The 20,093-nt window shown below is 48.0% G+C and overlaps 8 protein-coding genes across 8 annotated transcripts; 3 read left to right on the top strand and 5 right to left on the bottom strand.

Moving 5' to 3' along the window:
• Window positions 1-2: 2 nt before the first annotated feature.
• BJ212DRAFT_1280619 (uncharacterized protein) lies at window positions 3-1,871 on the bottom strand (the record flags this gene model as incomplete). The annotated part of the gene is made up of 8 exons (XM_041331568.1): window positions 3-124; window positions 176-254; window positions 306-356; window positions 408-686; window positions 728-1,090; window positions 1,145-1,231; window positions 1,294-1,401; window positions 1,482-1,871. The coding sequence occupies 8 exons, from the start codon at window positions 1,869-1,871 to the stop codon at window positions 3-5; spliced, it is 1,479 nt and encodes a 492-aa protein (XP_041188830.1).
• A 2,770-nt stretch (window positions 1,872-4,641) lies between these two features.
• On the bottom strand, window positions 4,642-7,286 carry BJ212DRAFT_1382908 (MBOAT, membrane-bound O-acyltransferase family-domain-containing protein). The gene is made up of 11 exons (XM_041336716.1): window positions 7,176-7,286; window positions 6,828-7,124; window positions 6,481-6,773; window positions 6,374-6,419; window positions 5,982-6,321; window positions 5,740-5,950; window positions 5,500-5,687; window positions 5,413-5,446; window positions 5,330-5,360; window positions 5,082-5,272; window positions 4,642-5,022 (listed from the first exon to the last, which is right to left on the bottom strand). The coding sequence occupies exons 2-11, from the start codon at window positions 7,101-7,103 to the stop codon at window positions 4,866-4,868; spliced, it is 1,767 nt and encodes a 588-aa protein (XP_041188829.1). The 5' UTR covers window positions 7,104-7,124; window positions 7,176-7,286; the 3' UTR covers window positions 4,642-4,865.
• A 46-nt stretch (window positions 7,287-7,332) lies between these two features.
• BJ212DRAFT_648708 (cytidine deaminase-like protein) lies at window positions 7,333-8,320 on the top strand. The gene is made up of 5 exons (XM_041343746.1): window positions 7,333-7,523; window positions 7,570-7,674; window positions 7,727-7,953; window positions 8,003-8,106; window positions 8,165-8,320. The coding sequence occupies exons 1-5, from the start codon at window positions 7,440-7,442 to the stop codon at window positions 8,230-8,232; spliced, it is 588 nt and encodes a 195-aa protein (XP_041188828.1). The 5' UTR covers window positions 7,333-7,439; the 3' UTR covers window positions 8,233-8,320.
• BJ212DRAFT_1530249 (prolyl oligopeptidase) lies at window positions 8,203-11,660 on the bottom strand (the record flags this gene model as incomplete). Its single annotated transcript, XM_041341763.1, has 18 exons — window positions 8,203-8,591; window positions 8,644-8,782; window positions 8,834-8,965; window positions 9,021-9,039; window positions 9,094-9,182; window positions 9,233-9,300; window positions 9,349-9,380; window positions 9,428-9,582; window positions 9,631-9,979; window positions 10,040-10,229; window positions 10,300-10,397; window positions 10,454-10,569; window positions 10,628-10,739; window positions 10,794-10,958; window positions 11,015-11,107; window positions 11,166-11,192; window positions 11,243-11,365; window positions 11,415-11,660. 18 exons carry the CDS (start codon window positions 11,658-11,660, stop codon window positions 8,525-8,527), a joined length of 2,220 nt encoding a protein of 739 aa, XP_041188827.1. The 3' UTR covers window positions 8,203-8,524.
• Window positions 11,661-12,125: 465 nt separating this feature from the next.
• Window positions 12,126-13,729, top strand: BJ212DRAFT_1382867 (RED-like protein N-terminal region-domain-containing protein). The gene is made up of 6 exons (XM_041336715.1): window positions 12,126-12,274; window positions 12,327-12,415; window positions 12,465-12,582; window positions 12,630-12,686; window positions 12,736-13,399; window positions 13,444-13,729. The coding sequence occupies exons 1-6, from the start codon at window positions 12,266-12,268 to the stop codon at window positions 13,716-13,718; spliced, it is 1,212 nt and encodes a 403-aa protein (XP_041188826.1). The 5' UTR covers window positions 12,126-12,265; the 3' UTR covers window positions 13,719-13,729.
• Window positions 13,648-14,425, bottom strand: BJ212DRAFT_648133 (magnesium transporter). The gene is made up of 5 exons (XM_041343744.1): window positions 14,287-14,425; window positions 14,212-14,232; window positions 14,105-14,157; window positions 13,952-14,055; window positions 13,648-13,897 (listed from the first exon to the last, which is right to left on the bottom strand). Exons 1-5 carry the CDS (start codon window positions 14,333-14,335, stop codon window positions 13,804-13,806), a joined length of 321 nt encoding a protein of 106 aa, XP_041188825.1. The 5' UTR covers window positions 14,336-14,425; the 3' UTR covers window positions 13,648-13,803.
• Window positions 14,426-14,455: 30 nt separating this feature from the next.
• BJ212DRAFT_1382863 (MFS general substrate transporter) lies at window positions 14,456-16,574 on the top strand. The gene is made up of 8 exons (XM_041336714.1): window positions 14,456-14,649; window positions 14,673-14,771; window positions 14,836-14,901; window positions 14,967-15,127; window positions 15,180-15,314; window positions 15,367-15,523; window positions 15,575-16,073; window positions 16,131-16,574. Exons 1-8 carry the CDS (start codon window positions 14,602-14,604, stop codon window positions 16,382-16,384), a joined length of 1,419 nt encoding a protein of 472 aa, XP_041188824.1. The 5' UTR covers window positions 14,456-14,601; the 3' UTR covers window positions 16,385-16,574.
• A 408-nt stretch (window positions 16,575-16,982) lies between these two features.
• BJ212DRAFT_1449010 (uncharacterized protein) lies at window positions 16,983-20,040 on the bottom strand (the record flags this gene model as incomplete). Its single annotated transcript, XM_041338626.1, has 12 exons — window positions 16,983-17,072; window positions 17,095-17,142; window positions 17,200-17,262; window positions 17,310-17,367; window positions 17,388-17,491; window positions 17,547-17,690; window positions 17,751-17,866; window positions 17,919-19,187; window positions 19,236-19,344; window positions 19,393-19,644; window positions 19,692-19,835; window positions 19,888-20,040. 12 exons carry the CDS (start codon window positions 20,038-20,040, stop codon window positions 16,983-16,985), a joined length of 2,550 nt encoding a protein of 849 aa, XP_041188823.1.
• Window positions 20,041-20,093: the final 53 nt, after the last annotated feature.

Genomic DNA, 20,093 nt, shown 5'->3' with positions numbered 1-20,093 from the left:
TGTCATGTAGACGGCATCTTCAAGCATGTCGTCTTCAGTCCATCTCCACTCCACTTCGCCACCTCGATCAAAAGGTCACGTTTTTTCTCTGCAGCTGTGGCTGAGTGAAGCTCGTAGAGCGTCGCTGTCAAAACTTCAGTATTCAAAATTTTCTACAACGCGATGATCCACGCACAAAGATTGAAGAGGTACGGTTCTGCTACCACGACGGCCGATGGGGAGCTATGCAGTGCAGCCTCAAGGACTTCGATACTCTAGAAAAGCCGTCGAATACGAAAACACGATAGAAGACAGAGAATATTCACCTCCTTAAGCTTTCCCTGACTCAGAAGTGCCACTGATAGATTATTGATCGCCTGAGTGTGTAATCGTCAATCGTAAGCAAACAACCCGAGTAAAGTACTCACCACAAAGTTATCCGGCTCTGCCTGCACGAGGGCTCGGAGCAGTTCATCCGCCCGCGTCCAGTTTCCCTCAGCACACGCGAGCAAGGCAGCATTCATATCTTTGAGTGTCTGCGGGGCACTAGCATCGCCCTCTACGACAGTAAAGTGGGTCACAGCCTGTGCGAGGTAACCACTCTGCAAGTAAATGCGACCCACGGCAGACCGGATGGCAGGGGAGGGTTGTTGTCCAGTACGTTGTGCGAACAGTGGCTCCAAGAGTTTCGTTGCAGCAGTAAAGTCCTGCACACAATGGTATTAGCTCGCTTATCGAGGTATAGAACTTCAGACAGACATGCCTTCATCTCGATCATTTGCGACGCGATGATCAGGCACATCCGTGCAGCGCGCTCAAGCCACATCGACAAGCTGGAGTCGTCGCCCTCAGCTTTTGAACTCTTAGCTTGAAGCTTACACTTCTTAAGCAAAGCGTAAAGAATATCCAGATAGCCCATGGGGTCGCCTGCCCAGTATTTGAGGCGTGCGTGCATGACCTCGAGCTCAAAGGGAAGGACGCGGTCGAATAGGTATTCTCGGGCGGACGGAGGTTCTATGGCATTGAGCACTGCGAAAAGGTTGGTGCACTCAGCGGACGTTTGGTTGTAGAGGCGGAGACGAGCAAGGCTTGACAGGCGCAGAGACCAGAGCTGTTGAAAGAGGCTAACTTGAAGTCACAGCTTGCATGACCGTTGTGTGCTTACATCGAGAACACGAATGAGGTCCTCAGGATTACAAGTTACTAGACGATCTCGCGCCATTCTAGCAAGCGCACGCCAGCTGTTTGACATCTGATATCCAGGGCACGCTCATTGAGATCTTGAGGTAGCACAAGGTGTACACTCATACTCACAACCATGGAGTGAAAATCAGAATCTTGCCATTCGCCAGTGACATCTCGTACAGGACGCTTCTCAAGCGGGGATACATATTTGGTGAGGAGAATATTTAGAGGGTCCGTCTAATAGTACATGGGACATACATCAATGGTGGGTGTCGGTGGAACCACCAGGTGAGAGTGTAAGATAAAGAGAGGCGTACGTTTGGGATGGGTAAGAACATAGTAGGCATGGTGAGCCCAGGAAGATACAATTCGGGTGCCTCAGACTCGGCTTCGCTCGCAGGAGGCGGGGGTACGTCTTTGTTGACATTGGGGGAAAGTATCAAGGGGGGTACTTCAGATGGCGTAAAAGGCGCTGGTTGTGCGAGCGCAATCTCTTCATCTGCAGGGGGAACACTTTCACCCTCGGGTGAAACACCTTCAACGTCAGATGAGGCATCCTCGCCTTCGGACAAGACGCCCTCCGAGCCTTCAATTATGAACGGGTCCGGTACCTCAGGCTCCAACACTTGTGGTGGTGTACCTGGACCCTCCGCACTATCCTCAGGTAAAGTCTGAAGTAATTGTGAGGGGCGATCGACGGAATCCATATGCATGGACTGAGCAGAAGCGTAGAGGGAGCTTTGGGAAGGGTGGGAAGAAGTGGTTGATCCTGCGATAGATGCTGATGCAACCGAACTATTTCGGCCGAGGGATTTAGTACGCACACGTGGGGAAGCAAGACCCCAGTCGGCGGTGACGAAGGTACCGCTGTCATCCGATCCATGCGTTTCAGCAGACATCATGTCTTCTGAGGGCGTTCTCGAGTGCTTCGAGCTGATATCGATGACATCCGAAGACTGACGAGAGCCCAATGTTTCACTACTTGACCTACTGCGAGGGTTGGATGGTGTAATGATTGTGTTCGGTGAATGATGATCATCGTACAGAGGAGAGTGGTGAGCAGATGGTGTGGATGGGGCAGAGGAGTTCGATGTAGTGGCTGTCGACGTCGTCGCGGCTGATGACTTTCGCTTATGTTTCTGGGATAGCCTCCTCTTGACGTCTTTAACAAACGTTTTAATCGACTTGACCTGCATTGTCGAGAACCTGGGTGATGCTGAAGTATAATTGCGAATTCTCTTGATGCTTTAGACTTGGATGATAGCACTGAAGGATGGTTAGAGATGGAAGGGCCAATGACAGAGGGATGACTTGCCTTTTAATGCCTGCTAAAGGTTCGCTTTACACGTTGCAACACACCAGCTGACAATGCGTTCTGTATGTGGCCACTCTGTTAGTGATGTCACAATAGACCGTCGGATGTCTCAGACTCACCAATTGTCTCCACGACTCTGTGGGTCTTCTTAAATTTCTGGCGATAATCCAAAATGCTGCTATAATCACGCGAGCTTGAAAGCCCTTCTTATACCCGAGCCGGCACGGTTTGCGACCCGAGTAACAACAGGGAAGGGCTCGGTTTCTTCGTTCAAACTTAGCCGCTTTTGTGTCGGTCGGAATCCGCCCTTGCCGTGAGGCACCCAAGGGACCCACAAGTATCTTGTATCTACAGCCGGAACAGGTTAGCATTTGCGTGTCAACATCGTTACCTCGATCTGCCACGAGTCTCGTAATTATAAAGGCAGCATCACCTATCGCGGAATGCCCCTAGCGTCTGTCTATCTACTCGATCTCACCCCTTCTCGGAGGGCGAACTCTCCATGCGAAACTCTTCCCTCTCATTGGCTAATGCGTTCCATAGGTCCGTCAAAGTGACACAGTTCGTTCTGGACTCTGGTTATTCTTTTCATAAAGTGTCTGGGCCCTGCACAGTTGTTCGGGTTCCGAAGTATTTTACGACACAGCAAGAACACCGCAAGACCCCAGTTGCATCCCTATAAGTATAACACACAGCCATGGGATACAAGGGCTCGTGTTTCCGGGAGAGCCGGTGACCTGTGACAAGTACTGTACGTGATATCGGAGTCCGACAGTAGCGCCCCACCGACGAACGGTCGCGGAGACTGGACACTTGTACACCCAAGTATCAAGTCTCTGCAACCGTTCCTTCGATCGTAGGTTGACCGACGTCGTGAGTGCAATTTTGACCTGTGATGCCGCGAACTCAAACGAATCTGATAAGTACTGGCAACGACATGTTGGTATGGTCACTTGGTTAGAGTGCGAAGATTTAGTTGAACTTACTATTTCAGTATGCCAGGTGTGTATAACACGTTTCTTTTCTTGGATCTTGGATAAGCTGCACCTTCACATAAGTCCCCGACTCCCACTAACGTGGGAGAAGGGAGAATGGAAAAAAGTTCCCATTACTAATGTCAAGATGCTGTGCTTGCGTTCGTATAGCGTCATACTGAACACAAATCGCATTCTGCCAATCTGCGAAACACTCACAGCTTAGAGGACACACTTGCACCCATGTGGAAATGGGAGTCACGGTTTCGCCCATAATAGTAGCGCAGTGACTATACGAATGTGAGTAATACCATTGCCTTTAACATCATGCATGCATGATCCACGATGACGAAGCTTCGACTACGCTTATATATGCAAATTACCGTTTGGCAACTGTGACATAGTAACACGTCTTGGAGAGCACTGTAATTGAATCAGTTATCGATTGCTCTTAACGTTTCAAAACAATTTCCTACGTACCTAGTATGTAGCTGCATCGTGGCACGCGATATCAACGATCAGTCACTACGCATATCTCCGGCAGCGCATCGGATCCTGTGTTATCATGGATCGCTGTGGGGCCTGACGCGGCCACTATCGATGGCAAGACTTTTACCTGTACACTGAGCAACCATCAGTAAGGCTATCTGTTACTTATTCCAGTAACTTCCACACTGCGAAAGGAAGAATAAGTATGGTCATACGCCAACCCTTTCGTATGACTATATACCCTGGACTCGTTCACTCAAAGTCCCTCCCCGCGCAGCTTATTGAATGTTATCAGAGTTCAGAGCGCTGCATACTCGATATTATGTCAATTACATGTATGGTAACTCAGGGTAACGAAAATGATAACTCCAGATAGCATTCTTCCTACTTATCTGATTCTGCCAGATCACGAGTGACGAAATTGGCGAGACAATAACGTTTGTCCCAGATTTATTTGGCAAGATCAGATCGAAAATCCACTGGATTGTATGCAACCAGACAAGTATAAGCATGTGCAGATTATGATGCGAACGCTCAAGTAAACTGTGAAATTTTCATGTCAAGTTCCCGCTTGGTTCATTATCACCATAGGCAATGTTGTGGCGTGCTCATACTGTATATACTAGCTCTTCAACGTCATTAATTCCATTTGTAAAAATGAGTGACAAGTTAACGTTGCTGGTAATCGATTAACACCTTACTCATAACTTGTGTCCGAAACAGCCAGGCTGCCATGACTGTGCTTCCTGCAGGCAGTTCTCATCCAACTCAGTCCCGGAGGTATATAAAGATTTCTCAGGTAGAGTACATTTCTAATAGATATTATATAAATTTTGCGAAGCTTTATCATTTTCGGGTCGGTTACCTGAGGCCTCATGGGGCTGATCGTGTATGGACTCATCTCCTTCTCCTACCCCACATCCTTAATATGCAACATACGCAACGCAAAGCAGTGGGAAGCCGGCATAGAGTCCCACCCAAAACACCACATTCCCCATGAGCTTGTTGCGCTGGATCACTGGTGCTCTGGACACCAAAATCAATGGGATCTGGATGAGTTGCATCAGGAACAGGTACATGCTGCATCGCGCCCGCTGATCAGTATCATACTGAAGATAAATAAAAATAGAGCATCCCACCGAATCTTCTTCGTTACAATTGCCATAACCAACTCATGTGCCATGGCGCTCAGAACGAATGTGAAGAACATCGCTGTGGTGCGCGATAGGCCGTACGAGGCGCGTGTCGAAGCATACACATGCCGAAGAAGAAAAGTATGCACCGGTTTGTTCCATTTGCGAGAGAATTCGTCCCAAGAGGTGGAGTTCCACTGTATGAAACAACGTTGAGTCACTCGCGATGCAGTTAGGTTCTCAAAACGTCTCACCCAGTCTTCATAGAACAGGCGATCAGCAAAGCTACAAAGAGCACATCAGCCATTTCAGAAGGTGACAAGCACAGCAACCTTACTAGGAAATCTCAGCGAACGCATTACATATGCATTCTTGAGTGCTCGTCAGTTCAAGACCACCCTATTAGATCTGGTTCAATACTCACCAAATATGATATAAAATAGAAGCAGAAAGGCAATCATGAACGGCAATGCAAGGTCAAGGAGGGAGCGGAAGAACGATTGATCTGGCGTAGGGGTAAGCGGTATGATGAAGCATTCTGCAACCGTATACAGCAGCGCAAATGAACCCATGAATGCAACCGTCTTTTCAAAAATGTATGTAGGCCGTATTCTGCAACTCCTTATCAGTTCACGTTGCAACATTGAAGTGGATTGCAGCATACCTGTCAGTTCTTGGGTATTCGAGCTCGTATACCAAGGTCGGGATCAGTTGGTAGACCGCAAAATTCCGATACGTGACGTTGTCGGGCCAACGCACTTGTTCCGGGCCCGTACTCACTAGCTCCGAGTCCAAGTCCAGGAATTCCTTTGCTAGACCTGCGACGAACTCATCCGGGTGGTATGAAAGGACACATGCAACTTCAACTTCCATGGCTTCCGCGCCCGCTTCCATTAACTGCGCCACGTTCAGATTCCGTATTCTCATCTGAATTGCTGGAGACAGCAGCAAGCCGTTGCCGCAGTGCAGCAGCCGTCTTCACGTCCGTGTACGACTTCATCAATAATCCCTCTGCGTCCGGGGTGCACAATTCCACTGGCGTTGATGTGACATCGGCAAGCGGAGTTTCGACTGATGGTGAAGCCGCCTGTGCCCTCTTCAACGTTGCATCACGCAACGCCTGCTCCAATCCTCCAACACGGGCTGTAGCACCATTGAGCTCTGCGAGAACGTCAATCGATTGCCTGGAAATCCACTGGAGGTAGCCGTTCACGGAAATGTAAGAGTACATCTTCATGATCATGACCTTTGTTCCTCGCCCTTAGTAAAGTACTTTAAGCACTAAATGATGGGCGCACAAATGAGTGGAGGGTGAGGAAGCCGGATTGGACCCAAGGCCATTGCCTGGGGGTGTTTAGCAGTCAAAATACGGGTCAGAGAGAGATAGCATGGCACCGTGACGTACCTGTGAAATGTCCACGTGACTGTGATGAGCAGCACACATGTCTGGAATACGTGTTGTATCATGGCGCCTGTCCAATAGTAGCTGATCCAACCCTTGCTAATGGCCTTCGCAAACGGAACACATAGAATCGTGATGGAAACCAGGAGCAAGTCGCTCAGTGCTAACGTAACTGCGTGGCGTGAAAACATTGTCGCGAAGGCGAACGACAGAGCATAACCGTTAGCTTCGACGCTACTGACATAAGTCTGTAATGTGAAGAGAAACAATGACATCCAGAAAAGCGTGAAGAAACCCTGGCCAGTGGCGTATTAGTTCCACCATGCGCACTCGCAGCGCAGGAGACGAACCCGAAACTCATTGGTACCCGATGCTTCATTCGTGGTGTCAAAGTGCGTCTTCCTAGGTTCAAATGTAATCATTGCACGGAACTTCTTCGTCGATCTTGACCGGAATGGCTTCGAAACGTGCAGTGTGCCTTCTGTAGTAGCAAATCTACCATCTTCCGTGCGGGTAGTCATTATTATGGGCCCAGTGTCCCGCGCCCCATGCGGTACCGATGGTGATGTCTTATAGTTCGTTGCACCAGATGATTTTTCTTGGTTAAGGAGTGGAGCGGAGAGCATTTGAGCTTTGCCAGCAAGGAACTTGATGCTAAATGTTAGCAATAATGACAATAAGAATCAAACTGGCCTCACCTAAGAAATGCCGCCTCGAATATGCCTCGGTGCTTCACAAGATATCAATATTTGAATACTGGAGATTGCGCAGCCTCGCTGCGCCCCCAGTGGTGTGAGCGGCAACGTTGGTAGAATTAAGTTTAGTAAGTTAGCAAGTGAATATGAATCATATGATGACTAAATTTGAAACTCAGCGAAGCTTTTCTTAATGATTGATTCCGGTGCTGCTGCCAGACACAAGAGTCCAAGACTTCTTCGCCAGCTTTCTGATTCCCGAAGATCATGGAGGAAGAAGATAACAATGATGAAGCCCAGATGAGTGTTGCGCTCATCCATCTAAAATGGATGCAAGAAGCAATGGTAATGGTAAGAATCTGTGTCTAGAGTGCTGCTTGATCATAACACACCTCAGGCAGAAGAAGCATTAGCACACAGCGAAGTGCCGGTAGGCTGCGTTTTTGTGCGGAAAAACAGTATTATCGCACGTGCGAGGAATCGCACCAATGAATTAAGAAATGTAACTATATGGTCATCTAGTCACATCCGCTGGTCCAATTCCTGTTTTACAGGCTTCTAGACATGCCGAGCTCGAAGCTATCGATCTTATCCTCGCTGATATGGGGTTGACACCAGAGCCCACTCGTTATCCTCTGGCAGATACTGTACTGTATGTCACAGTGGAACCATGCATCATGTGCGCGTCCGCACTTCGCCAGCTAGGCATTAAAGAGGTCTTCTACGGATGTGAAAATGTTAAATTTGGTGGGTGCGGCAGCGTGTTGGGTGTTAATGCGAGGTCTGTTGTTGCACTGCTATTTTTTGATCCCGAGTTCGACTAGTCACAGCGTGAGGCATCCAGTTCATCCATCCTACCAAGCTACCGGTGGGTACCTTCGAGAAGAAGCCATAATGATTTTGCGTCGGTTTTATGTGACGGAAAACACAAACGGCATGTCCTGCTATTCTCACTAATCAAGTCATCACATTGACGTTTTTTTTTTTGCTAGCTCCAATCCCAAAGCAAAAGTCAAGTCGGGTTCTCAAGACAGAAATTCCCCCGAAGATCCAAACCTGACCGCCGCTCACGATGGCATTACGTTTCAAACATTTGAATGTCAGCATGAGAAGGCTGCGGCGCTTATTGCAGATTTTATAGATGCTTTTTTTTCACAAGGCTGTCCAGGACTACAACACCAGCGAAATTTATTCCGGCGCAGATCGCTCAAGTAAGAGACTACATCACACAGGTGGATGGCAGTACCGAATACTGCATACGTAAAAATCAATTTCGGTTTCCTGATGATATGGTGTATAGGTATTTACGAGTACATCGCCGTGTATTACACCATTGCCCTTGCTGGACAGGATCAATCTTGCCACTCCAGCCCGAGAGACTGGGCCACGAAACCCCACTTGTCTGCCGCATCTTGGATCCTGTAAAACCGCTACGTCACATGTTTAGACTTCCAGAAGAATAAACACGCACCTCTTCTCAGTAGCCTTACCTGCGCCGTGCCCCGCCTTTTTGTCGATGCGAATAAGAAGGGGGTGAGGGTTATGGGCAAGTGTGTGTTGCAACGTTGCAGCATGTTTGAATGAGTGAAGGGGGACAACTCGGTCATCATCTAGCATAGCTTGATTAACTCAAATTCAAAGATTCAGACAAGACAACGCACGATCAGCAGTCATAAGCAACAACGGAGGCAGGCTCTTGCCCGTTGGGACATTATGGAGGGGTGAAATGGGATAGATGAAATCAAAGTCATGCGGGTCATGTGGATTTCCGTAATCAGACGTCCACGCTTTGCCTGCAGACCAGGGCATTAGATCGACGTCGAACTCTGCAATGTAATGTGCCCTTACCGATTGTGAAATCAGCAAACTATAGGACTCATGATTGAGCAGAGATAGATACTGCCAAAAGCGTGACCCTCACCTTCAGGAGGTCAAGCACACCAACTTCGGCCACGCCCGCCCCAAATGTGCCCTCTGGGGCGATGTTCATGCAAGCAGCCACGAGCAAACCTGAAATCATGGCTGAGAATCGCAATAAATAGGCGGGTAGAGTAACCTGCCTCCATTGGATCCACCGTTGATGGCGACCTTACCAGGAGCAGCGATCTTGCTTTTAACAAGATGCTCACTGTACACGTAAGTTGTCAGCTTGCGATGGCTAGAGAACTCCACTCACGTAGCAGCAATGAAGTCATCGAAGACGTTGATCTACGGCAACATTAGACATGGTCCTCGGCAGTAGTCAGGTTTTTCACCTTCCGTTCTTTTGTGCCAGCAAGATGCCATTCCTCGCCAAACTCGCCTCCTCCGCGAATATTGGGCAAAGCATATACAGCACCGTATGCCTTGATGAAAGTCAGGATGGTGGGACTGAACGAGGGGCTAAGTGATATACTAAATCCACCGTAACCTGATCCAAAGTGTCAAGTACTGATTAAAACGAACGATGACATCTTACCGTATTGAATAGCAGGTGCAGTTCCATCGGACTTCGTTGACTTGTGCTTCACGATGAACATCGGCACCTTCGTACCATCCTTGCTCTCATACCAGACTTGCTTAGCGCTGAACTCATCCGGTACCAGCCCCTTCGTTATTGTTGACCGATATATGCTCCAACGTTTATCTTCACTTGGCTCATCGAAATTGTATCGTGCCACAATCCCAGGATTGGTAAACCCAGTCAGGAACACGAAGAAATGCGACTGTGCTCGGCGGCCATTGACTTCTGTAGCGCCAACGAAATCTGGAGCAAGCCGAGTAAGCTGTTTGCCCTCCATCGAGTAGAGATATAATTCATCAATGACCTGTAGTCCTCCACGACGTTAGCTTCAGCAATATAGAGCATGAGGGGCAGCTCCTCTTACATTGCGCTTGTATACAACGGCCAGTTTATCATCTCCCACGGCAGTAATGTCGTCTAAGTATGCATCTTTGACTTCCGGTATGAGGACCTTGTGCTGGCGCGACGGGTCCGCGAGATCGATCGTGATAACTTGATATTGAGGCGCATTCTCATTTGTCCGTAGGTATAGTTTAGTCCCGTCATTCGCAATGCTGATGGGAGAATGACATGCGGTGTCAGCAGGTCAAGTGGTTTCCATCAAAGATTAATGACACCACTGACACCGTGTATTCCGATTCGAACTCGTTTATAATCTTGTCCCATTTCATATTTTGGCCAATTTCATTGTCTTGCAAATCGGCCACCCACAACATGTTTTTCTAAGCCCAGAATGATTGAGTAAATCGGCGACGTAGGATAAGAGATGAGTGCAGACCTTTCCAGTGTCTTGGACGATATCAAGAAACAGATATCTCCCATCTACCTCCGAAACCGAGGCACCCCACATCCATTCGGGGTGTTCGGCATCTTTCATGACTAGGATGTCTTGTGCTGAATGCTTTAATTAGTCAAGAGAGCAGCGATACAACCAAATATGGATAGCTCGAACATTGTGGAGTTCCGATTCTATGGTAGTAGAGCATAGCATCCTTATCATCTGTGGTTTCTGTGCCAGCTTTGTCCTCCGTTGCAAGCCCATGAGACTCTCTGCTTGGAAACCGCTGGGGAAAGTACCTTCGGGGTCAGATACAAGACAGAAATTACTTAGAACCTACCTGGTAGAAAAAACCTTTAGAATCATGAGTCCAAGTGATGGACGAGAATTTCACGAAACGAATCTCCTCCGCAAGCCTTTTTGCATGATGATCGTTAAGTTGCCCACCAATCGTGGTGAAAGGTTCGCTTGTACGGCGCACATAAACTGTATAAAAATCGCTTCCCTGGAATGAGCTGGAGATTAACGTCCTTTCCTGAATGACATAGTATAATTACACACCGACAACGAGATGCCATAGGCGAAGTATTCGCCAGAGCGAGAGAATGCCGTGACAGAGAGGGCCGCAGTGCCGTCAGTGGACAACAAATTGGGCTATGTAGTCATGTGTCATTACTATCTGCCTGAAGTAGACAGACATTTCGACTCTTACATCAAAGTAAATTTCTCCGCCCGGCCCCTCCCCCCCGACCCGTCAGGGAGATTGGCGTCCTTGGAACGGCAAATCACTGTAAAACTAGATATATGGCACGTAGCATGTTCATGGTGTCTCAACCCACCTGACTGAGGCTGGAGACCGCTATTGTAGTACCAGTACCAACGGCCATCGTATTTGAGCGACGGTGCAGAAAACTTGAGAGAAGTGAGAATAAGAAAACAGCTAACTGTCACGATGACCGACCTTAGCATAGTCGGTATTTGCCCTGATCTCGTGCTCTAGTTTGGTTCGAGCAGGATTTTTATCTAGGTAAGATCTAGTAAATTGATCTTGCGCCGTGGTCCACTGATCAGTCTCCTGGGACTGTTGCTCGAGCCACTGATATGGATCAGGAACGCGGACTTCGCCCTGTTTCTCGCTCTTGTAGACGTCAACATAGTCGGACCGACGAGCATTTGGATATCGGTTGGGTGTCCAGGGAGTGGCCATAGCTTTGGTATGAGTTGAGCGTGAAATAAAGCTGAGAGCCTATAAACGCGAGTTGTGGGACGAAACACGCGGAGACCCAGTATGAGCATCAAGATGCCTACCTCCGCTTTAATTTAAATCAGATCAGGGGGTGCCAAGAGTCCCACAGCAAAGGACAAACATGCCAAATGACAAAATCGATGAAAGCGGCAAATCCAGGCTGCTTTCCAAGCCTTCGATACAGAAACGGACACGGTGTTTAAGTCCAAGGCGGTCTACTTGTCTGGAGCAAGGCCTAGGTTCCTTCTAAATCGCTGAATTATTTAAGACCCTCGAAAATTCGAGTCGGAACGATACCCGGAGGTGGCACCTGTCCTCCTGACTCCCCTTTCGAACAGAAAAAAAAAAGTCTAGAGACGGTTGACAATGAGCGACAAGTACTCACGAGTTGTCGATATTTTAAAAATTGAAAAGGGATGCTAATTAGTCAGCGCTTGCAACCGACGGCACAACCTTGAACGCCCCGGGCCTCTGATTCTAACATGCGCAAACAACGCCTGCATTACAGCTTCGGATTCAAACTCGAAACCAACCTTAAAGTTAGCTGAAACGCCTTCCTCCTTACTATGGATCAGGTTAGCCAATAGGTAGCTTATCAAGTTATCATATCTCTGATACTCAACACAGGATTCCTTCAGGCAACTTCTTCAGACACCTCGAATACCAGGTGCGACTCCGCAACTCAAAGGAGTACAGGGAGCATCTCTACTAAGGCAGCATGTCCCATATCTTGAGTTGAAATGCGTATAGTAAATAGATTAACAGGAAAGCCTCAGGATCATCTGCACCAGCGTTCAAACCACGCAAAGTGAAGAAGACTGAATCTAAATACCGTGATAGGGCCGCGGAGAGACGTGATGGCGGGAAAAGTGACTATGCTCAGGTATATCTATCCTTGTCCTGTTCTTAGGACACTAGTAATGAATCCAGGTCGAAGCTGTTCTCGAAGTTTTCGAACAGCGGACTGCAAATGACGATAAAAATACTGTGTGCTATTCCATGTATCTCCATGTTTCTACTGACATTCCCTATGTAGGTCGACGAGCAGCGCCAGTATCTTGGCGGAGACAGCGAACATACGATTCTGGTGAAGGGCCTAGATATGTCCCTGCTAGAGCAGAACAAAGCTCGGGCAGCTGCTTCTACCGAAGATGATGATACCCTTGAGCAAGCTTTTATTGAAGCCTCCTCGGGACCCACGACACATAAGAAGAGGACTCGCGAAGACATCATCCGGGAACTGAAGGCCAAAAGGAACGACAAGGGCCCGCAACCCCCCGACACAACCGTGGAGGCTCTCGAAGATGGGGCCCGCGACCTTGAGAAAGCAAAGAAGGCAGGGAAATTCAAACCAATCAGTTTCAAGCCAATAGGGGTGCAGAAAGGTGACAAGGGTACCAAAAAGCGCAGCAAGGAAGATAGTGAAAGTCGTGACAAAAAGAGGAAGAAAAGGAAAGTGGAGGGAACTTCGGGTTCACCTCAGCCGGCCAACACCATCCCTCACCTGGAGGCTAAGCATCCAGCGGTAGCGCCAACTTCTGTTGCCGAAGTATTCTCGCAGGCCGACCAAAGGCCTCCATCTCCACTCGACGACAATATGGATATTTTTGCGGGGGCTGGTGACTATGAAGGTTTTCCTGGGGATGATGACAGCGATGAAGATGGCTTAGATTCCGCTCACAAGACCGAATCGGAGCATCGTATCAATGATTTACATCTTCATCCGAACCCGCTCGTTCTAGAGGATGGTTTGGAGATGAATACGGTGACGAAGGATCGATACAACCGCTAGCATCCACGGAGAGCACTGCACCTCAGTTGCCTTCATCAGACCACATACCTCAGGTAGATGAAGAGGAAGAGGAATCTTTGCGTCTCAAGCCATTAGAGTCATCTGCATTGCCCTCGATCCGCGATTTTCTTGCGATGGATGCTGCTGCCGAAAAGGAGGATAAGAGGAAAGCCCGAAAGGAGAAACGGAAAAACAAGAAGAAATCTGGCGGGGATGATGACGACTGAGGCCAGCTACAATGTTGTTCAGTGTTGTGCTATATACCAGCGCAACATTTGTCATGTATATGATGGACAATCAATAGATAACGTTTCATATTTTACCATCATGTGGACTCGCAAACAAAAACTTTCCGCGAGACCTGTAGTGCGCGAATCCCAGCCGTGAATCCATTCCGTCAATTGTCCTAAAAAGAGGTCAGTGTTCCAGCAGACAGATCAACATTCGAAACATCACCCACCGCTTCTTCATCTCACTTGCCCAAGTGATGTCTTTCAATGGTGGAGCATTCAAGGATGCTCCAAGCAGCCCAAGAATGAGCGCAAGAATGCTCTCATACACAATCTACTCCATACTATTATTTGCTTTTGCTCGACATGGTGGATTGACTTACATCTAGAGGTAATGATCCTTCAGGCTTTCCCAAAGCTTTCAAAAGTGACAAGTCTGCAAGTGAATTTAGCCCTAGACTCAAGTCCTGACAGCCTCTATGATGCTCACGTTCGTACGTGGAATATGCGGCTATAGAACAACTTCAAGTTGAGTAGTGCAAGATGTCAGAAAGGACATTCATACCGTGAAGAAGCGCGAGCGTAGCCAAGGTAAGGAATAACTTCCCAATCATAACGAAAGCGAGGCTGTCGGGGACGAGGTTACGTGCGTGACGTGGGTTGGGTTGTTTGTTTCCAATGCTCTTGCCAAACACAAAGACTATTGATATAATTAGACGTTTCCATCTTGGGGCCATTTCTGATCGGAGTCTTGTCTGGAGTAAATTCCATGATATTTCAAGCACAAAAATCCAGGATGACTCAGTCACGACATGGGCCATAAATACAGTTCACGTTCTTTTCGCTTCATCTCCTCCTTAGACTCGCAAGGCTGAGCAGAATGGACGCCTCAAACTCTCCTCCTATAACAAACGAAACCACGCCTCTGGTCCCAGCAGGGCCTTGAAAAAGCCTAAAACACCTCTTCCAAAACTCCAGATAGGCATACTTATGACATTGCAACTTGTCGAACCTATCGCTTCGATGTCCATATTTCCATACATCAATCAGGTATGATGATTTCACGACGGGCCATCAGATTGTTTTGCACGCATTCTTCATATCTTTTTCTCAGCTTATCAGAGAACTTGGCATCACTGGAGGTGACGATGCGGCTGTAGGATATTATGCTGGAATGATTGTAGGCACAGAGATTATGAGTCGCGAGAATCATGATTTCCTCATACTGTAGGATGCGATTGACAGGAATCTCTGTTTTTCGTCGCACAGACACTGACAGTGCTGAGATGGAGTCGGTTGTCTGACCGTATCGGACGCAAGCCAGTGTTACTAGTGGGACTATCAGGAACTTGCATCTCGATGCTATGTTTCGGTCTCTCGACGACATTCTGGGGCCTTGTCATTAGGTATGGCTTCAGCTGAAGAGACTTGAGATACAATCCTTACGTTGTTTTCTAGCCGCTGTATGTGCGGCGTACTGAACGGCAATGTTTCAGTCATGAAGACTATGGTGGGCGAATTGACGGACTCTACAAATATGGCTCAGGGATTTGCCTTGATTCCGGTCATGTGGTGCATTGGAGGCTTTATTGGGTAAGTGCAATTATCGACTGTCTGAATGGCCACAACTAAATCCGCATACCAGTCCTTTAATAGGCGGAACACTTGCGCGTCCGCAAGATAACTGGCCCGGATTATTTGCTCATCCATTTTGGAGCAAATACCCATATTTTCTACCTTGTGCAGTATCTGCTTGTGGGCTTGTCCTGGGCTTTTTCGTCCTGTTATTTTTCTTAGAAGAGGTGAGTTTACACACTATCTGTGTCATCGTACGAGTTACTCACGATCTGCAGACATTATCAACCAAGCGCCGACCAAAATTGACAACTACTCTAGGTATCTCAAACGGTGTCAACAGTGGTAATCGAGAAGGTCTTCCACAAGCATCTAACATACCCGTGCGATCTCTGCTCATACCCACCATTGTTATTCCAATTGCAAACTATGCTTTGCTCGCCTTGCTCGACATTGCTCTCATGGCTCTTTTGCCACTGTTCCTTTCTACACCTACCTATCTTGGTGGCCTTGGTTTTACTCCTTCTCATATTGGCTTGTGGACGGCAATACTTGCAATGGCGGATGGTATCTTCCAGGCATTGTTCTTTGCCAAAATTGTTGATTGGGTCGGTCCAAAGCGTCTCTTCTGTGTGTCCGTGTCGTGCTTCGCGCCAGCTATGCTCATGTTCCCGATCATGTCGTGGCTTGTACACACAAGGGGGATGGTTGATTATGCAATCGCATTTCCATTGATTGGCCAACTAGCGCTGACGGTTATGTGGGATATGGCATTCGGTGCGTGTTACGACGAAACCCGACCTGTCATTGAAACTAAAACCCACTTCATTATAGGGACTGTATTCATGTTTATCACGGCCTCTGCCCCTACAAAGAATGTCCTTGGGGCTGTCAATGGTCTTGGTCAAACCTCCGCGTCCATGGCTCGTGTCATTGGGCCTGCATTTGCAACTTCGCTCTTTGCATTCTCAAAAGAACACAATATTCTCAATGGGAATGCAGTCTATGTTGTCTTGATTATGCTGGCTGGTGTATTGAGGTGGCTAGGGTCACAATTGCCAGATGAAATACAAGATAGGGATGAGTGATGGTCGAGTGAAGGTCAGCATTTAGGGTTAGGTTAAGTGGACCTAGTTTCTCCGAGTCGTACGTCAGATCCTGGGCAAACGAAAATATCAATACTATATCATAATCGTGAAACCCATCGTTGGGTTTGGCGAGCAACGGTTGCGTTGAATATTATGCAGGTCTCATCTACTCATGAGTGAGGATCATGTCGATCGTCCTTTGGGGCCTGGCGATCGCCAATCAGTTACAATACACAATCGCAGAAGTGATGGACGCCCATTTGCACTTGATAAAAAACCAGTAGAGGGGACGTCGACGACTGTCTTCCCATTATCACTCTACCTACGGGAGACTACACTTGTCGTAAGTGTAACATAGTACATCAGACTGGCCTCATTGGCCAGGCAACCAGTGGAATATGCGTATGCATCGCTGTCCTGGATAATGTCTTCTCTTTTGCCCATTCGTACATCTTAGCAAATTAGCTCATGTATATCGTACCAGTGCAATGTTTAGTATAACTGCATGGGTTTCAATCATAATACGACTGGCTACGTACTAACCTCTGCCGCCAAACATCCGATAATCTGCAACTATTGTAGTAGTATAAATACGTGATCACCGGACTGGATGTCCACCCATGATTTTGTCTAGAGTCTTCGTCCTCAGTGGTGTGTCTGCAAACAAGGCACGTACAAGTTTCACCAACTCGTCCACCTCAAAAGTCCACCAAAGCTCCTTCCTCGAAAAGATATGTGAGATCAGCCATGGAAGCTTCCTGGAAAAGAGGCACGATGAGATACTAATCGAATAACCCGACTTCGAATAGATATACCAGGAGTTCAGATAGATATGAGAATTTCAACCACGACGGAACGTATGACACCACGAAAGATGACTGGGCATTAATAAGTTAACTATTTTGAAAAAGTACAGCAAGCATACCTCGCTGAAGTCTTCAACGAAGAGCCCTTCAAGAGCAGCCAATATTCTGCATAACTCGCTCAGTTTGTGCGACTCCACCTCAGGATATCCGGAATTGCAAGTATGTTCTCAAGGATCCGCTGCAATGAAACTTCGACTATTGCTCCCACGGCAGTGTAGTACTTGCTCTTAGGGAGGACAGGCTACAGTAAGCACAATGAGCTGCTTTCAACATCATAAAATGCGCTTCATTCGCACCTTCCATGCGTTCGCGGCGCTTCGGACCTCGCGAACGACACTGGAAATGGCCATCTCACAGTCATCATACCGATCCTGGTCTGACGTGTCTGTGAAGCCCTTCGCACCTGCTAGAATGTCACGCAGGGCCGTCCGTTGCCTGTCCTGTTCCAATACATGCGTGACTACTTCAATACCATCAACGGCAAAGATTCGAGAACTCACAATGCCATCTTGATACCAACTGTCGGCTAACACCTGCAAGACACTCTTGCATTCCTCTAACTTGTCTTTTACAACAAGTGCTTCTCGCTCGTGTGTAACCAAGCGACCAACCTCCTCTGCAAGCCAACAGCAGTTGTTGGAGAATTTCATGACATCACCAGGACGAACTGAGTCGTGCTGCAGCGACGATAGGATACACTGCACGATATAAATCTAACACCAGTGCTCCGGACTGCATGATGAGTATCCCGGGCGTCGTTTTGGATGTTGGTGAGGTGGGAAAGATACCCGAAGATGATAGTCCTTGTCCTTCGTGCAACGCGTCCTCGACCGTGCGAATGATTGACTTCGCAAGAGTAGATACCAAATATGGCTCGGTTACGGGCCCTGAGTTAGGAGGATGATGAGAGGTACTGTTTAAGGGGCGAGAGATCCTTTGCGTCGCAAGTCCAGAGTTCGCAGACGGGCGTTGGGATGAGACAGGTACTGTCCGCACAGCAGGAGTAACCTCCGATAGGGCAGGTTCTTCACCCCATGGGTCATCCCACAGGTCTTCTGTTTGCACTAGTTCTTCAGGTGCGGGCTCTTCATCATTCCAGCCCCACGCATCCCCCGGGTCTTCCTCAACTACTTCCACAGGTTCAGCTTGTTGAGTTTCCTTTTCCTCCTCCAGATCATCGTCAAAGCCCCAGACATTCTCCTCTTCTGGCGCAGACCTCGAGGATCCTGTATTGAAACTCTGGCCGTCGTCATCAAGTCCCCATGCATCGCCTTCGTCTGCAGGCGCAGGTCCAGCCTTGTCAGAGGTTTCTTGTGAAAGAGGTAACTGGGCATAGAATGTTGGCTCAGAAGATATGCTTTGAATGATAAGTTTGCGAGTAGAATCGAGAATGTGTGACCGCCGTTGTCGCTCATAATGAGTACAGACATTGTTGACCCAAGCTTTGATTTCGCTCTCGCTAGACGCATCAAGCATCCCAACGATGTACTTGTCCTCTAAATCCACTGCCTTGTTTGCAATTTGTAAAAAAGTAGGCAGAGCTTCGAGCTGTGAAGGCAGACCAGGAATAAGCAAACGGGTCAGGACTGCAGTAGATATGGGTTTGCTAAGACTTCGCGAAAAACTGTGTTTGTGCGTCGATGGGAGGGCGGGAAATAGTTGTTTGTGTAAGAAGTCGAGGGCGGTGGATACGTTGGTAAGTGGAGAACCTGTGTCAGTGGTATTTGGTGACGAAGGGAATCGGCCAAGGACGTGCATCAAAGCGCCAGACTTATCCTTCATAGTGCTAACTGTAAGTGACGTCGGCTGGTCAAAAGAACACTCGATGTAGTGCGTTAGAATATCCCTCCTCAGGGTAGAAAGATGCGATGCCAGTGATGCGGAGCTGATCGATGAGAGGACAGACGAAAGGGGTAAGGGCTTCAGTGACCGAGGCACTGAAAAACTGCTTGAGATACCCCCCACCATGATGTTCTGTCACTCACTCAGCACAAATGGTTTGATGATAACTTCTGACGCGTTCACAACAACACTCTTAGTGTAAGCGTCGCTGAGCAGCTCTTCCACACGATTGCTAAGCACACGCAGCCGAGCCTACAAGCAAGCAAGTTAAGACAGAACGGAAGGATGTTAGTCTCTTACCTGCATTTCAGATACTACCGATGCGTCTTTGAGTGGTCCGGGAACGGAAACCAGCAAGGAACTCAAAGCATGACACGCAACTACAGCCGGAGGCAGATCCCCTACGTCAACGAGCTTCTGCAGCGCATCCAGCTGTGCTCTACATTCATAAAGGTGCGAAAGAGAATCACTCAAGACATCTGCATCCAAGGACTCTTGGGCGAGTAATTGGTGAGCTTCCAAAGCTTCAAGCAAGACCGGAACTAGACCGGACTAGTGATGTGTTAGCGAGGCGTCTTAAAACGCATAATAGAACAAACACACGCCTTAGAGTCCGAAAGCGTAACACTTGAGACTTGGACATGTCCGGAAAGCGTGTCCAGTCGTTCTTTGAGAGACTTTGCCAAAGACAGCTGTCTTTGGAAGTTAGAAGAATCTGCACATATTCTGTCATGAATTTTTGTCTATTCCAAACCATTACCCCACGGAGAACTCATATCAATTACAGGAGAATACCTTAGTCAATCGGATGGATTCATCAAGCTCAGCCCTACATGAGGATGCAAAAGACGAATTCAGGGATTGTAATGTTACAGAGTCGAACTTGGAAAGAACATTCGATGAAACGTTGAGCTGCTGCGGGAGATGGTCAGGGAGAGGAAAAGGCATACGTCCAACCGGCGTCGAAATCAGGAGAGGAAGTCTACACTAATTCTACACGC

Source organism: Suillus subaureus (assembly GCF_016647635.1).
Source record: "Suillus subaureus strain MN1 chromosome Unknown BJ212scaffold_37, whole genome shotgun sequence".
NCBI classification, from domain to species: domain Eukaryota; kingdom Fungi; phylum Basidiomycota; class Agaricomycetes; order Boletales; family Suillaceae; genus Suillus; species Suillus subaureus.
The sequence above is the reverse complement of the archived record's forward strand: the minus strand, read 5'-3'. Positions and strand labels throughout refer to the sequence as shown.

Excerpts from the sequence above, each read along its gene's own strand:
- BJ212DRAFT_1382908 (XM_041336716.1), bottom strand. The coding sequence starts at position 7,103 with ATGCTCTCCGCTCCACTCCTTAACCAAGAAAAATCATCTGGTGCAACG. Across the intron at positions 6,420-6,480 it reads GTCACGTGGACATTTCACAG|GCAATGGCCTTGGGTCCAAT; the intron begins GTACGTCACGGT and ends AAACACCCCCAG. Across the intron at positions 5,447-5,499 it reads TCTATTTTATATCATATTTG|AATGCATATGTAATGCGTTC; the intron begins GTGAGTATTGAA and ends CGAGCACTCAAG.
- BJ212DRAFT_648708 (XM_041343746.1), top strand. The coding sequence starts at position 7,440 with ATGGAGGAAGAAGATAACAATGATGAAGCCCAGATGAGTGTTGCGCTC. Across the intron at positions 7,524-7,569 it reads TGCAAGAAGCAATGGTAATG|GCAGAAGAAGCATTAGCACA; the intron begins GTAAGAATCTGT and ends AACACACCTCAG. Across the intron at positions 8,107-8,164 it reads TGTGACGGAAAACACAAACG|CTCCAATCCCAAAGCAAAAG; the intron begins GCATGTCCTGCT and ends TTTTTTTGCTAG.
- BJ212DRAFT_1382867 (XM_041336715.1), top strand. Across the intron at positions 12,583-12,629 it reads GGAAAAGTGACTATGCTCAG|GTCGAAGCTGTTCTCGAAGT; the intron begins GTATATCTATCC and ends TAATGAATCCAG. Across the intron at positions 12,687-12,735 it reads CAAATGACGATAAAAATACT|GTCGACGAGCAGCGCCAGTA; the intron begins GTGTGCTATTCC and ends TTCCCTATGTAG.
- BJ212DRAFT_648133 (XM_041343744.1), bottom strand. The coding sequence starts at position 14,335 with ATGATTGGGAAGTTATTCCTTACCTTGGCTACGCTCGCGCTTCTTCAC. Across the intron at positions 14,158-14,211 it reads CGCATATTCCACGTACGAAC|ACTTGTCACTTTTGAAAGCT; the intron begins GTGAGCATCATA and ends ATTCACTTGCAG. Across the intron at positions 13,898-13,951 it reads GCAAGTGAGATGAAGAAGCG|GACAATTGACGGAATGGATT; the intron begins GTGGGTGATGTT and ends ACCTCTTTTTAG.
- BJ212DRAFT_1382863 (XM_041336714.1), top strand. The coding sequence starts at position 14,602 with ATGGACGCCTCAAACTCTCCTCCTATAACAAACGAAACCACGCCTCTG. Across the intron at positions 15,315-15,366 it reads TGCATTGGAGGCTTTATTGG|TCCTTTAATAGGCGGAACAC; the intron begins GTAAGTGCAATT and ends TCCGCATACCAG. Across the intron at positions 16,074-16,130 it reads TATGTGGGATATGGCATTCG|GGACTGTATTCATGTTTATC; the intron begins GTGCGTGTTACG and ends ACTTCATTATAG.